This window comes from Triturus cristatus, chromosome 9, assembly GCF_964204655.1.
Source record: "Triturus cristatus chromosome 9, aTriCri1.1, whole genome shotgun sequence".
Taxonomy (NCBI): Eukaryota; Metazoa; Chordata; class Amphibia; order Caudata; family Salamandridae; genus Triturus; species Triturus cristatus.
The window spans coordinates 803,991,013-804,008,007 of record NC_140592.1 but is presented as its reverse complement, the minus strand read 5'-3'; the positions used below and the strand labels follow the sequence as shown (position 1 = coordinate 804,008,007).

Genomic DNA, 16,995 nt, shown 5'->3' with positions numbered 1-16,995 from the left:
CCAACAAGAAGTAAAACCTTTCTAAATATCAGCGGCATGGCCTCCTTGAAAAAAACAACTTGCTGCAGATTTGGAAATGGTCTAGGGAACTTTAAGATGCAACACATGGTTCAAGTCAGACACTGAAACCGGATGTCATGCACATTGTCTGTGAGAATTCTTCCAGGATTGGGAGCATCTGCACATCAACAAGATACAGGGGCAATTCTTACATTTCTTCTACTGAGATTGGCACCTCTTCTTATGTTCCACAAAGTAGAGCTTGGCTTCTCGTGCCCCTGATGTTTTTCAAGTGCATCAGGGAACTTTTGCCACAAGACATGGACATGATGTGACTTCATCGCCAACATTTGCTTATGTCATGTGCAGCACTCTTTGAATCACATTCGGTGAGAAAACATTGGTAGGAGCAGAGAGAAATTGACATCAGTGGGTAGGGGTGGCGCCTTTATGCAGCTCTTGTCTTTATGTACGGAGGTGGGATGGACACAAAGTGAAGGCCAGTTGTGTCACCTATCAGAGTGCAGGATCGATTGCAAGAGTTTCCGGATTCAGTCTGGAGAGAGTCAAAAGATGAGGAATCTGAGGTTAGACGTATTAATAAGAAGAAATGCCGGGATGGCAACACTCAGCAATGGTGGGTGTTAAATTTACCTAGATTTAGAAATTAAGATTAGATGGGTTATGGTTCACGTTGACAACTCCTGATATAAATGGAGTTACTAGCATATTAAATGTTTGTTTTATAGGGAAATAAACTTTGTCGGACTTCGTAAGTGTGTGTGTAAATTAGAAATGCATGGTTACAATAAGAATTCTAGTTGTAGTCTCCTTTATCTGCCACATACTCTAAAAGTGATGTAAATCTAAGGGGGAGGAAGATTAGAGCTATGTTTCAATAAATAAACATAGCCTTCAACATATAGTCAGAAAAATCATGCCGCAAGTCAATGCTGATGCCATAGTAGAGATCATGCTGGCCAAAGGATAACTTAAAAGCTCCCCAAAACTTCACACACTGCCTTACATATGATACCTGGCAACTCTTCCCAGCTGCAAGCATTTGATCATAAACAAAATATTGCAACATTAATTTCCACAAAAAGGCTGCCTGGATTGTGAACTATTGAAATCAATGCTACTGTCTAATGTCTTCGAAATGTGATTGTATTCATTCAGCTTATTACAGAAGGATGGTTATGTATTAGAATATATATCTCCAGTCACATTTGTAGTTATGCTATTATGCGCCAACAGATAATCACAAAAGTATAAAATCTGACAAAATCAATGTGGAATATACAAAAAAAATAAGAAAAAAAAGCAGTTTATTGCAGAAACGTTTTAATAAGTCCCACTAGACTGCATATCAAATTTACAAGCATACCTCCAATTATAGATTGGCTACCTACACATCACTTAATCTTATAATAAAAGAGGAGGCTTACTTGTCCTTGTTTAAATTGAGTGCTGGTCTCTGGGGTGGAGCTTCGAGGGTGTACACTCCTAGTAATCACAGGCTTTCTGGGTGTGTCATCATCAGCAGATCGCCATACATGAGATTCTGAGTTAGGTTTTCCTGCAACATAGACAGAATTATCTTATTCACAAGCCAACATTTTGCTAGTTGAATGATACAAAATTTCATTTATACAATATAGAAGTGCATCAAGAAAATTCTGAGACCACTTTAAGTATTTTTAATTTAATACTTATAAAGACAAGCAGTCTTCATACTCATCTCATCATAAAGTTCATTAGATGACGCAACACAATGGTTCAAATATTGTCACATATGGCATAATGCATGTGTTGCATGATATAAAATAAGAGCAGTGATACATTCCTTGATGTACCTTGTCCATTTGGGGGTGGGGGTGGTACCACATACTCACTGAAATGTATTAATAAAGGAAAATATAATTGTATCTATTCAACTTACAATTGTGGTCATTTACAAAACTTTCTTTTGAAACACTGCTATATTAGTGATAACATGATGTTTTCTTTTCAATGGAACAATGGGTGCACCAAGGTATAGTGTGAAAAGATGACAATTCACAACTTTTCTTGCACTGCAAGCATGTTTGCAAAATGTACATAGAGATTTGGAAGGTGATGAAATGTGAGCCATGCACCTATGTGACCTCTGCTCTACTACGATAAGGCATCATTTATTATCAGGTGGATCATGTGGCGTGGTATAAGCTGATTTAATGGGACGTCAGGAGCCCCAAGTTGCAGATCATTGCCAAGAGGGATATTAAATGTTAGCTTAAGAATACGTACCTTGCCACTGGAACAAAAACAAAGAAAGTGGATTGTGAAAGGTTCTTTAAAGCATGTTAACTGAGCCACGTTCAAGTGTGCCATATGTATCGGAGAGGAAGATTAGATAGATTAAAATCTTATACTCCAATTTACAAAGCAGGAATAAACTTGCAATGAAAATATCTTTGCATGAAACAAATTAATGTTTAGAAGTACTGGAAAGGACATCTCTTCTGGACAGATGGAGAACAGCTTTGCTTAAATAGCATGTTGTTCTTCAGTGCAAAGATACCATGGAATAAGGCAGAGATATATGGTTTTCACACAAGGGAGAGGTTAAATGGTGCGCATGAAAAAGCCTGAGAAGTACAGTGTGCCACAGTGATTTTGCCATGTTGAGACACATGCAACGGCAGGTGCCTACCAGAAGTTGCTTTCAAAGCTTTTGTAGTCATTTTAACATATGCGTCTGGACTTTCTGTGATCTCTACATCTGAAAGAGAATAATGTCATTTTTCTCACTGGTCACATAGAAGATAACTTCCAACCAATGAAAAACATTGCAATGTGCACAGAAAGCAATTAAAACATTTTAGATTAGGTTACGCTGGGTTGAGGAATACAAAGTTTGTTATAAATTACCATGACCACAGAAATGTGGATCCTGCTGTTTAAACACATGGCCAAATCTGTTAATGTAATGAACATTGCTTTGCTTACCTGACAGAGCACTGTAATATGCACCATCACCATCTTCATCCTCATCTTCATGAGAAGAAGAGCCGCCAACATCAACTGTATGATCCCATTCCAATGGAATGGAGTCTACACTGACAGGTGTCTCACGGCCTGACATTTCATGACCTGGAGCCGGTGGCATGAGATGACAAAGGGATGGTTGAGGCACCTCAAGGTTGACACTCGTCTGCCAAGTAGAATTCTGCATCTCTCGAGAGTCTTCAGACTCCATCTCATTTTCTGAAGTGTCTTTTTCATCTTCATATCCCTAAAAAGATAAAAAATGTTTCGTATTTCATGTAGTTCCCAGATACACTTTTAAATGATGTACTCGATCTATGCACAGATATGAATTCAGCAGCCCACATGCCTCGAACACATACATTTAAATTGAAGTTAAGACGCATAGGGCCTGATTACAGATGCCCTGATAAATTATGACCACTAAAAAAATTATTTTTTATGTAGGGGTCGATTTTACGAGATGTGCAAAATTTATAACACCCGGTAATTTTGTACATTGATTACAAGTATCAAATTTAACTGACCCATCTCATATTCTGTTCTGCTATTAACACTAAGAAATAAGCCAGAAAAGTGTAAGATTAAAGATTATAATATCCTGGAGCTAAACGTTAAATGGCAATGACTAGTATACCAACTACCTCAGATTTTTCTGTCTAGTTCGTAGTTCGAGCAGCAGTTATTTTCTCATTTCATCCAAATTAGATTACTGTAACTCTCTTTCTAAAAGTATTAATAATAGATTATGGACTATTTTTAAGGTGATGGTAATGGGACTTCCATTAAAAGACAACAAGAGTCCTGTCCATCCTTCTGTACGTTCTTCCACCCTTCAACAACTTTCTCAATGGCAGAGTTGGGGCTTTACCATCTGGCAGTGAAGACTGACCCTAAAATTGCATCAGACTTGCTTCCCAAATTAACATGCCGGTCCACTGCCATTTTCAGGAGAGCCACCTATGTGCAACCGCGTCCAGTGCAACATTGTGGTCTTGCACAGAACTGCACAAAACATCTCCATGGCATGCAGCAGAAAGCTCCTAGGACACAGGGGGCAATTAAGTGTTGGTTAAGTTCTAATTCCCCAACAGGTGACAGAAAGGACATTACACCACACTATCATGAATCTTAATATGCCGTGGACCTTCATCCAAAGGTGGGGTTGAGGTATTTATTCCACCAAACCAGTGGCTGACTGGTCCAGTCTTTATGGCCACTACCTGGCCCTTAATCTGTGAACTTAAATAGATTTCTCAAATACAGACACTCAGGTTAAAGTCAATTCTGAGAGATTCCAACACCCAAAACCAGTCTTGAAACAACTTCGCTAGCTGCTTATGAAATAAAAGAGATTCCAATTTAATAAGAACAATAAGATCGGATCGGCCATGTTGAAGGTGTCAGCCTGCATTATTCTGTAGCATCTACAAAATGACATAAGTGTTGATTTTTTAAATTTTTTGTTAGTGATCCGAGTTGGCTCAGTTACTAAAAAGAAGAAAAAAGCATGAAAGCATTTTTTTTCTAAAAAAGCGATTTGTGGAATCAACACAGGGATGGGGGTGCTGTGGCATCGGGAGGAAGCAACATGGGGATGGAATCAACATAGAGGACTTGGAGAGAAGAAAATGGAGAGTGGTGAAGCAAATGGAAGAGAGAGAGAGCAACGCGGAGCTGGTGGGAAAAAGCACATGGGCAAAAAAGCAATGGAAGTGAAGCACACGCGAGTGAGCGCATCACAGAAGGGTGCTGGGCAAAAGCACATGAGCAGAGAAAGAGCAACACAAGTGTGGCAAAGGTGGGAGAAGTACATGAGGGAGACAGCTTGAAAACATATGTACTCTTAGAGTGCTTAAACAAAAAGAAAAAAGTAGCACCTGGAAAAGCGAGTAGTGTAAGTCACAGTGATGCGTCCATGTTCCAAGAGAGAGACAATCACACGATGAGGAAAGAAAGCTCACACACCCTAATGAATAAGTAGCAACCAAATGAGTGACAATAAAACCAGGCAAAACCTAAAAATTAGAAATAAAAAGGCTGTGGTCCAAAAAGAGGTACGGTAATAGCACACAGCTGGAAGAGCACATGCAACTGTATTCCCGAGAAAGTACACCTAAACAATTATTGTGGTGCAATTCAATCTTGGGGGTGATAGCAAACCCCATCAATGTACACAAATTCCTTATGGCAATATATCATTTTAAATCTGCATACCATAAAAAATTCATATTGCGTTGGATGCCATTTATTCAGAAAGGTGAAAGGAGAGTTTCCTGCAGCGGACTTTCAGGATTTCCTTCTGAAATATACCTCAATTGGACATTTGTGTCTACCTCATTTACAAATATGTCAGGAGGCATACATATCCCAATAGATAGTCACTGGTATCTACATGAACATACAGGAATTTACAGAGGCTAGGGATTACACCTCTACATTACAAGCCTGTTCTCGGATGTGAGTCCATGATGTATTTGGTAAAGCAACCACTAGGAACACAATGAGAACTGTGTACCAGGTTTGATGGACACCTTCACTATGATTTTTTAAATATCATTTTTACCACAATTTGGCAATTTGGTGTGAAACTGTGGTTGAGCACATGCATGGTTTAACTTTCTGTTTTTTAAATGAGACGTGTGTTCACTAGTTTGTAATGGCTTGCAGTGATTACCAACCTGTTGTTTTGTTTGCAGTGACACACAGATGATAAAGTATGTCTTAAAGATATATGCACGTCTTTTGTGTGCAAGTCCTATATGTTGTCATTATGTTTTGCTTCACTTTAAGTTGTATTAATTTTCTGTATTTGGATGTCACAGAACCTCATGAACCTTGCATTATCAGTAAATGTTTGCCCTCCGGCAGAAACATAGGGCTGATATCAAATGTGTCTATACTGGCGACATATGTATGCAGTTAGGGAACCAACTTTGGGAAACTTGGGGATCCCGGTCCTGATAAAAGCCCGTAGGAGGCCACATACAGGGCTGAAACATGTTGACCTGCCGGATGTCAGAGTAATAACTTCTCCAGTACATCCAATATGCTTTTAACTATCTCACTGCTGTCTTACCATTAAATGGGAAATTCCTAGTGTAGGCAGTCAAAAGTTTTATTTCCTTCCTGTCTGGATCCTTCTCCCCATTTCCCTGCAAAGTGCCCTCAATATTTCAGAGCGCCCATCTGCCATCAGAGGATTCTTTGTTGCTTGCGGGATGACCAATGATGAAACATGACACTCAGGCTGGTGTGTTGGGTCATCCTCTGCAACTCGGGTTCTTGAAACTAGGGTATTTACGCAACAAACGACACAGAGGTTTGCTTAGCCTCATTTAGTTACTTCTTTTTAGTCTCCTGTATACGGTGCAAGCTGCACCTAGGTATTTGCTCAACAGTGTCTGCTAAGTCTATGGATACCAACCGTGTATGGATACTTTCAGGTTTTGTTATCTTAATCTATATACATCTTCTGCTGTCTCGGATTGCCCCCAACACTGGATGTCGGCTCCAGCCCCTTAGGTGAAATTGGACTCAGACAATGGTGCAAACTTGAAAGAGTACCAAATTGCCACATTCCCCTTTGCACTAATACGTTGATGTGTTTACCAATGGCAGCGCAAAGAAATGACAAATGGAAAATAAGATAAACAAACAATGCCCAGGACCGCAGTTGTTTTTAACCTGGTGTGGAGAATATTTCAAAGAATATTTCATTCTAAAAATGAGAGCACTATTGTGTTTTTCATCAGAGCTGAAGCAGTGGCTCATCATTCTGCTCACAACTTGATTGCGCTGTGGTAAGTGTGCTCACTTTTTACATCAGATTTTGGAATTAATAGAAGATACAGGAAAGCCATACTTCCCCTACCGCCAGAGAAGTCACCAACTAAAAGCTAGTGACAATTTCATGTGGTTAATGGCTAATGAAATAGAGAAAGGGGAATTGCCTTTACGAATGGGTGAGATGACTTTAATTCCAAAGGTAATTACCAATTTTTAAGTTCACCCTCATGGTCCGACTCCGAATATCACACTGAGCCAAAATTACCAATACCCATAGATTTGGCAAGTACTGCTCTAAAACCTCTGATTGGTTTTCACATTTACAGAAAAATAAAAATATTTAGATTGTACTTGCACCCTTATATTAATAAACCATTTTGAGGTATATTTACGTGTAACTATATTAACAAAGATAGCCCAAGATGTTTAAATGAACTGTTAAGGTCCTTTGGAAATACCATGGATTCTATTAGGACTACTCAAATTTATTTGAATTCTCCAGATGCAACATTTTCTCCAGAGGCCACTGAGTTCTGTGCAAATACTATTCAAAACGGACTCTGTGCTTCAGAAAACTGTTACGTTTAAAATGAACAAGATAACAGCTTAACTCACAAAAACTACAACACATAATATAACAGGTCAATGGCGCTACGAATACATGGGAATTATCACATTTTGGCATCATTTTTCCAAAAAGAGACCATTATAAGCCATTTCAAATGGACCTAACTCTAGGTTCCATATTCACTTTAAAACATAGTTTATGTAAAGTTATGGTTATAAATTAAGGGCCTGATCTAGATCTCAGCAAAGGGGTTACTCCGTCACAACGGTGACGGAAAACCCGTCTGCCGGATTATAAATCAAATAGGATATAATGAGATTTATATTTCGGCAGACAGGATATCCCTTCACAGTTGTGACGGAGTAACCAATTCACTGAGATCTAAATCAGGCCCTAAAATTGGAAAAACACTGAAAATCACCAGTTATGGTAAACTCCAACTAAATACAGTGCTCATGACTTCACCATTAATGGGACTGATGTAAATTAAATAGGGCTTCAGTAATGTGAAATGTTAAATTACATGTAACATTAGCATGAACACTATCATTGAACCAACTCTGAATATACTAATATTTATTGGTTTGATAATTAGTTCTTATTTACAATGTTGTGTTTTTACAAGTTTTGGTGAATTTTTTGAGGTCACAAGAATTGAATTTGGTATGCATGTTATAGTGTACATGGCTGTTCCGTGAGGTATATTACACTAATTTCGCAAAAACAACCCAACGTATTTACATCAAACCAAGAAAAAGAATAAGTCAAGTTCTCGATTCACACCAGGTTTGATGCAATTCTGCTCAGCTTTTTTTCCAGAGCAGAGAGCAATGTTGACCATGGAAATTAAAATGGAAACCGGTGCTGTTCTGACCTCCAACTGCTTTACTCACCCCGCCCCCAGATGGATCTTCATTAACCCAGCAATGCCAAACCTAAAAAGAATAACCTTTTTTTAAATTGTGTGAAGATTTGTTAAACCACGCCAAAGTTCTTAAGCAAAAACTGGAAATGTTTTTGCAAAGGAAGCTCTGACCTAACCACACCTACCTACTGACTGCAGGGCACAGCAAATAACTAAGTAGAAATATGCTCTTTATGTAATAATTTGGCTGGTCCTCAAAAGAACTTATGTTTTATTTTTGTGTTTATGCAACTTTACAAATTCTGGACAGCTAGGTATGGAATTTTGCATAGTGTTGTTCTCTTTTCTGCTTCCCGACGTTAGGGCTTTTATATCTACACCATATATTCTTTTTGCACTCTATGCTGTATAGAGCAAATATCCAGAGGCCAAAAGTCATTTTCTTGATGCTTCTTCTGCTAACACTGGCATACGAACAGTCTCTGTAAATAGACCTCCTGCACCTCTGTTTCAGCACTGTTCCTGGTTTTCTCACTCTGGCTTTTTTGTTCGAGCAAACTCATTTGTGTCTGCCTTCACATGACAGATGTGCCAAGTGATTATAGACCTCTGTGTCCCCTGCTGAAAGGAAGGTTGCATAGTTTGTAAGTGACCTTTTCTTGCATTTAACATTTTTCGACAGGTGGATGAAGAAGCTTTCAAGTCATTTTTTTGTCTTTAGGCTCCCAAGTGGATTTCATCTTTCTACTATTTAGGTGCACCATGAGAAGACCTAGCTCTCTCCATTTTTGTTGCGTCAGGTGGTTAAAGCCCACCTCTCTTCTGATGGTTGCGTCTCTGCTCTGCCATGATGACCTCCACCCTCAAAATATGCACAGTCTGCCATAGAGCACTCACATAGATTGTGAAACATGCACACAGACAGGATCTTTTTCTCTGAAAACAAGAACTATTGTTTTTCGCGAATGGGTACTCCAATATCCACAATAAGATTTCCCTTTTTCATTTATGTTTTTACGGTCTGAGGATCCAAACAAAATTACACAGACCCAAAACAAACGTTTTGGGCCATGTCAAACAAATTTGTGCATGTAGCAGTCCTCCCTGTTTCAGGCTCCTGGACTCCGCCTTTGCACCAACTGCAAACATTTTTGACTTTCATATGGACCATCATTTGCAATTCACAGTCCTGATAAAGAATGCATATGATAGATGGGGACCCCAATCAGGGTCTAAATCTTTCACAGTCGCAGACTGTGTACCAGGTCTGAGAACCTGTAAATGTGGACGAGGAGGACTTATGCCATTCAGGATTTAAAGAAGCCAAGAGAAGCCCACAAACCTTACTTCACAGGTTTTAGTTTTTTTACTATGGGGGTCCCCTTAGGTGCCACCCCCTCATCTATGTCCGGGGCTCAGGGTATGCTTACTCTGCCCCTCATGGACTCATAAAAACTGTGTAGACTTATCATAAATTTGCAACATGTGATTTAAGTATTCCTTTGCCAAACATGAATTACAGGTTGCCACATGGCCAATATCTTAATAAAGTATTTAACATAGTTAAAACTAGTCTGTTTAAACGGTTTTTAATAATTGTTTGCAGCAGTATACGTAAGTCTGAAATAGAGATGTAATTAACACCCCACATGGGATAGAACGATCAGTAACAACTTAATATGATAGATTGCCCACTTGGGCAACATGTTGATTTGAGACATGTATAATTAAAATTATGAAGTCTGCTTTCTCCTTCTCTGCACAGGTATAAATGAGTAGTAGATATAGACATTACACACATTGCACCCAATGTAATAATTTGTTTGAGAAAGATCTGCGCAGACCAAAAATAATCACCCTGGTAATTAAATCCTTCAATCAAGTTTTGTGTGCGCTAGTGTATAATCAAGAAAATATTTCTGATAAAAAATGGGCCATGCATTATGTCTCTTAAATCACGTCAGAGTGCAAAACGAAAAAAAAGATCTTACTGGTGTTCTATTAGTTAGCCTTTGGTGGAAGCGAGAGACACGTCCAAACACTTCTTGGCAGTATCTGTTAAGTTCTTCTATCTCATCTTCAATTAATACAGCATCCATAGGCTCACTTTTCTGAATCAATTGTTCTCCAAAACCTATCAATTCATCAATCTTGTTGGTGTTTAATGTTATTTCTTGCTTGAAACCCTATGTAAACACAAATTACAAATATTTCAAAAAATCTTCCTAGCTTTAAAAAAACCCAAGTCATACCCAATTTCCCTCTTTGTACTACCCTCACCTGCTTCTAGATGAATTTAAAGCTTACAAGTAAATGTCAACACACTACAAATTTGTTTAGAAACTACAGCAGAAAACACATCACCATAAAACAACTATTTTCCCCAAAACCAAAGTAAAATAGAAGTTATCTATAACAACAATCTCCATCAACTTCAGAATTGTGCCTCACAGTTGGATGATTGCAGGCCTCTTTTGAAACAAATAAATAACGTGAAGACAATACTATGCATGCCACTGAATGTTTGCTGTTAAGATAATTGTCGGTTAGTCCATTTCAACTGCCTACTCGAGGCTAGTTTATTATTCTTGCAGGGTTTTGAAGGCGCAGGCTTCATTAACACATGGACTTCCCCAAAGAATGCAGAGGGATTTGCCTAGTAGCTCCATATCCAATGTTCATTAATCCAAAACGTTGTGACAAACTAACTGGTCGGTGTCTTAACGTGTCTTCTGCTTACTGAAAAAAAAAACGAAGGGCCAGTGCATCAGAAGAAGATCTTCTGTCAATTTTCACTTGCCCAGTATTGGTGGAGGAGCCAAAAACAGCCTAGAAAGGTCTAGCCAGGGTCGGGGTTAGGTGACCCACAAGATAGCAAGCATGGAGCACCTGAGAGATCCTAACAAACCCTGCTCATAGGTGTCATAATCAAGAGCATTTTAAGAGTAATCTGGCTTTAGCAGAAGGGGTCCAGTCATGAATTAATATGAAGTGCGAGCAAATACTTTCTCTGGAGAAGGATACAACACTCTTTTGTAACAAATAATGGCCAAGAGATTGGCAGAGGAAAGCTCAGGCTCCCAATGTCATTACATAGTCCTTTCAGAATAGTTGTAATCTTTCCAAGTAATGATTGATGTCCAGCTACAACTTTGTCATCTCAGCATGTATGATTTATTTTGGGATAATATGGTGGCGAACACTGCAGCAGTCCAATTTTGCTTGTGCTTCATTAAAATAGGAATATTGCCATGCATTCGACTTTGTGGAGTTCAAAATATACTGCTTTGGCGGGCACAGATCCAGAAGTAACTGGATAGTTATTTTCCTGGTACATTTTAACTACTTAAATTTTCTATGCCTTTGCTTGATGGGCTGCCCTCATCCTTTTGCACTGTACTACAGTGACCACAAGCATCACAGCTGAACTGCTTTTCGCAGCCTTGCAATCTTCAAGGATGTGCAAAACTAGTACAAGACAAACGATTGTTGCTTGACTCATAACACAAACTAGAGCATGACAAATCTAGTGCTTTACTGTAATTCACAGTTATACACTGATCAGCCAGTATTAACCCATCAGAGGAGGGGAGTGATATACCAATGCTTCCATACATTCATACAAGACTTTTTGGACCTCTGGTGTCACAATAGCTCATTTAAAAGCAACTGGTGTACTTTTAATGGGCTATAGATTTCATAGGTGATGCCAAGTTTGAATTCTGATAGTAACTTTAGTGCCATGAAAAGCGCGTGCCATAGAGAAGATCTGAAGCAAGGAGTCCAGAACAATTTGGTAAATGGTTACTAGAAATTCCCACACACCCTCTCCATCACAAGACATGTCATGTTGGAGGAATCAATATGGTTCATATTTGAACTATGAAATATAGTGAGTAGTCCAGTCTGGAGCTTAGAAAGATAGAGGTCTGTCATGAGGATGACTGAAAAGTAATGTCTAAATACTGATTCAATGAGCAAAGAAGTTCTGCAACAGATCCTGGTCTAGTTCAAGTTTATTTGTGGAATGTTTTCCATCATGTATTTTTCCTTACAGTGATATCTCACAGATACTGAACAAGGCATTCTAACTTTTTTTTTTTAATCAATTATAAAGTGTAGCATGAAGACTACAAAGACCTGTCCCGAAAATTTGGAAAGGACACCCCTTCACAGTTCTCCAGGTCTCCATATGAGATACACATATGTGAAAATCCTTGCATCAGCCCCGTGAGCACAATAAGAAAATAAAAGCTGTCATCCTTGAAACCTCAGTTTGAGGTAGTACAACGCAAATGCCATCTTGAAAAACGGTGTATAAGTTCCTTTCACTCTAGGCATTGTATATGCCATATAAAAATTGTTGCCAGACCAACTTCCTGTTGAAATGACTGTCTGACAAATCATTGTGGAGCACAAGTTTAAAATTCACCCCAAGATCAAGGAGAAGACATCAGTTATAATTCACCTAACATGAATGCAGCACTACAGGATAGTTTTGTCAAGCAAACCATACCTCATGTGAACTTTAATGGGAATTGTTGTATATTGATTCTTCATGTAATATGGCTGACAGTGGTCATTAGCCCCTCCTTAGTGTTCTTACCTCCTTAGCCTCCCAGAATACCTGTGAGTGTTCTAACTTGTACCAGAGTGTTCTACTCTTGTCAGTTGATGGTCTGGTCAGCTGGCCAGGTGTCTTGCTCTGCTGTAACTTAATAAACCTAACCTGTAACTACTATGAAGTGTCCTGCTGCCTACCTTACCATTTACAACAGGAATTAAGCACAGGCAGGACTAGGCTTGCTTCCCAGCTGTAAACCATTGATTCCTGCCAGGTCTGGATATGTCTAGGTTGGCCACGCATTCTTTAATCATGTTCATTTTCCTAGAGCGGATTTGGCAGGATCTCCCATGTCAGCAGAGATAACTCTGAGGCAGACTATCACTAACAAGCTTACCAAGAAACATACAGCTGCCCCTCCTTGGTTAACATCTACTGAGGTATCTTAGAGAAGAAAGGTTTTCCCTAAAGTCCCTGTACTTATCTTTGTGAATCTTGAAGGGTGCTCATTTTTTCACTTTAGGGAAACCATGCCTCTCATTTTGAATTAATGACATGTTACTCACTGAGCTTAATCTGTGCAAGACTAGCTTGGCCCATTACTCCTTCGGGGGGAAACATTCTTAATTTAAGACAGCCATTTGGAAGGTAAATGTTGCTGAGTAAGCAACCATGTCTCTGAATGGGATGTTGAAGAATAGTATTTCACTTGCAAGCCAAGGCTTTTCTGGAGAAAGCAATAATGTTTTTAATTTTATGCTCGTCCCCTTACTTTTTCCAACAGCAGGTCCACTGTGAGGTGACAGCAGTTGTCCTTTAAACAAATTAAAATTAAGCTTACTTGTCTGAGCCACATAAGAGCATCGAGCTCTAATGGTGGGAATAAAGTACATTTGGGATATTATTCTGGGAGACAAGAAGTCAAAGTGTTCTATCTGATGCTACATATTAGCATACCTTTAAATTACAATTGAAGCTCTCAATATGGGCACTCTATCGCATCTTAAAGTAGCTCTGAATCAGGACGTTTTTCTGTGCTCACTGCACCAAAATAATCTAAATCAAAACATGCATTTCTATAACAGAGCAAGCATTCACTGGCACTTCCTTTAAATGTTTTAGAACCCTTCCATGAGGCTTAGCATGAGTCTTGAGGACAGTTTCTAAACATATAGCAATACTGCATTTACACAGTTTTTAACTATGAGAGGACATAGGAAATGTAGCCCCCTCCTCCATCTGACAGACACTCTAAAGCATGTAGGATAGAGGCCTCTGACTGAACCCAGAGAAAATAATTCCATCTTCCGACAATGAGCTCAATAAAAAATAAAGCTATTCTCAGAAATAATATTTTCTACCGGAACTGATTGCGCTCTTCTGTCAGAAAGTATGGGGAGTCTCTCACCTGTATACATTCCCTTTTGCTCATCAGAAAAATGTAATCTGTACAACGAGTGAGTACGCCTGCCTCTCTGGTGCAAGACTTTGGAGTCTAAGACCAAGCCTTTGTAAATATATTGGTGAATCATCTTACGCCTCCAATCCCTGCTTTGTCCATTCCAAATAGGGTTCAATATATCTTCTACGTTATCATGCACAACCAATACCATAAACCTAGTGCTAGGAAATAGCATGAACGTGTGTTTTGGGAATTCCAGAGGCATGTACAGTATTGTCTTTGTTGTAAGATTCTTTAGAAAAGGGTTTTTGGTCCTCCCATTGTGAGATTTAATCCTGAAGGTGATGCAAACAAAAAGAACGAGTCATGGGAAAAATTAGTTTTGCCTATAAGCAACTTGTTCAGTTTCCAAATGTTATATATTTTATGCTAATCCTTACAATTCACATGTTTTTGCTTTCTTAAAATATCTATTATAGGTTCATGTGTCGCCACCAATTAAATTATAATGATACGTCTAATATACTAAATTGATTTTTTAAATTCTAGTCTACACCAAACACAGTTAAAACATAGTATCACTCCCAATATATTCTAGCTAATGTTCCAAAGGTAGCTCATCTTTACCAGCCATACAAACATAACAGACACTAGAGATACATACATTTAATTGCCGCATCTTGTCATCAACATCACAATGAGAGAAATGCTCAACGTTGGTGAGCTGAAGGTCCATTTCTGTTAGCCAAACAAGAATGCTGTCCCTGGTTCCCTCGAACTCCTCCCTCTGACTGGTGAAGTGCTAAACCACGAAAGCAAGGAGGACAATCATTACATCTGAATAGTATCACAAACACCATCTACTGCATATAGTAATCTAACAAGTGGCATGCAACAACAGTCACACCGCCACAGATTCCTCTCACATACAAAGGAATCTTCAGGAATTTGCATCAAGTCAATTTTCTACATTAAATATGTTCCATTAATTCATGTACGCCATAGTGAAATCTAAGTTGACAAGTAGAAGCATGTGTAACATCTAGGGAAATACGTGGCAAAAAAAAAGTGCTCAGGATAAAACCAATATTTGTAGGTGAATGTGTGGAAGAAAGGTGCTTTGAAATACCATAATCTACTGCAAGCACAATTTCCAGACAATAATTTAATTGTTAGGAACTGTAGAAATAACTCTTGCTGTACATTAAAGACTTGACATACAAATACTTAAAAGGCAGCCATAACTTGTAGTTTGTGTAGCGCTCATGAAGAGCTACAACAAATAGTGATTTATTACCGTTTTCTATTAGTAAAACTCAAGAACTAATGGATAGGGTTTTTTATTAAACACTCTATTGTATAAAATTGGGCTTCATACTTGTCAGAAGTCCACGGGCCAAACAGGGGCAAAAGGGTGACAGTCAAGGAGCCTGGGATTCTTGGACTCTGATGTCACCTGGTCTGTTCTGCTACGGCTCTGCAAAGTGGGTCAACTACAACCCTTTCAGGAATTTGGTACTTAACTCTCAGTGGTAGTGATGGTAAGCTCTCATAGGCTTCTCAGGGATGTTACTGGTAGGGGTGCAACTGGCTCAGTGCTCAGCAGATATCTTACAGAGTAATAGTGTGAATGTCTAGCCCCGTGCTTATCTTTGTAGAAAGAGATGTGCTTTAATCCACATTAAAACTTAAAAGTACACACCAAACAAACATATGAGGTGCTCAATCTCTGGTGCAGGACTATCTCCTGTGTGACAATGCCCCCCTTTGCCTCTCCTACCTCCCTTAGTCCAAGGTATTCCGGTGCAGATGTCAGCACAGGTGCACTGATCCCCACTTTGGTCTGTTTAATCATTATTAAAGACTCAGTCTCTCAATGTTTGCCTCACTCACAATTCGGGTCTGTGGTAGGCTTTACTCTGGTCACCCAACACTCAGGCCAGGTCATCTCTGTAAGGAAGACGCAATGGCCGCAGGTGCATCTTGCAGCTGTTCCACTTCCTATGAGCAAAAAGGGTCACACAGCAGTGTCCAGCTGTCTTCATTTGGCAGCCCACTTCCAGGTATTCAGCAGAATATAGGCACGCAGGTTCAGGTAGGTCATTCTTCCCCCTGGACTGGGTGAGTTGTTGATTAAGCAGCTCGGCCCTCCCTGGTCGAGGCAGCGGTGCAGTCCACTTTTGGTCACAGGTCTGAGATCAGCAGCTGAGTTCCATCAAGGTGATTTAGTGCAGCAGCAGTTGGATCTGGTTGGGTGTACTTCCAGTCAGTACCTCAGCAGCTGCCTAGTCACTCAGGAACACAGTGACAAGTACCTCAAGGCAGCAGCTCAATTCCTGTTGTGTAGTCCATACAGGCACATATTTGGGCAAGTGGCATGGGGGTTGCCACAATACAAGCGTGTTCTGGCACACTTTGGGCAAGTAACATGGGCTTATTCTTTAGTGGCGCAGACCTCTCGGACACACTTGGGTAAATTCTCACAGCTCCAACAATAAAGTCAATTAAGCTACATTTGGTGAGTGTTGTGATTTAGCAGTGTATACTGCTTTGAAACCTTTGGGGCCACTGCCACGGCTACAACAGGAAGGTTGTCAGCACTATTCGTTCAGGCACACTTCAGCAGTGACATGAATCTTCTGCTATGCCGATGGTGACCAGCACTGAGCCTGGAGCAAGCCAGTAATGATTCCACGAGTCTCTGTCTGACAGAGCCACAATACAGGGGTCAAGTGCTCTGGCCCACACAAGTAGTTTGCTCCACCTGCAGGGTTGGC

General features: G+C 39.6%; 1 protein-coding gene across 1 annotated transcript in view; it reads right to left on the bottom strand.

Annotated features, from left to right (window-relative positions):
* Nucleotides 1-16,995, bottom strand: part of LOC146798869 (nesprin-2-like) — a 194,839-nt gene that overhangs the window by 91,791 nt on the left and 86,053 nt on the right. Inside the window, exons 8-12 of the mRNA XM_085626205.1 lie at nt 14,883-15,020; nt 10,244-10,438; nt 2,992-3,277; nt 2,696-2,764; nt 1,449-1,579 (exon numbers count right to left, since the gene is read on the bottom strand). Coding sequence (XP_085482331.1) covers nt 1,449-1,579; nt 2,696-2,764; nt 2,992-3,277; nt 10,244-10,438; nt 14,883-15,020 — 819 coding nt within the window. The remainder of the gene's footprint in view (nt 1-1,448; nt 1,580-2,695; nt 2,765-2,991; nt 3,278-10,243; nt 10,439-14,882; nt 15,021-16,995) is intronic.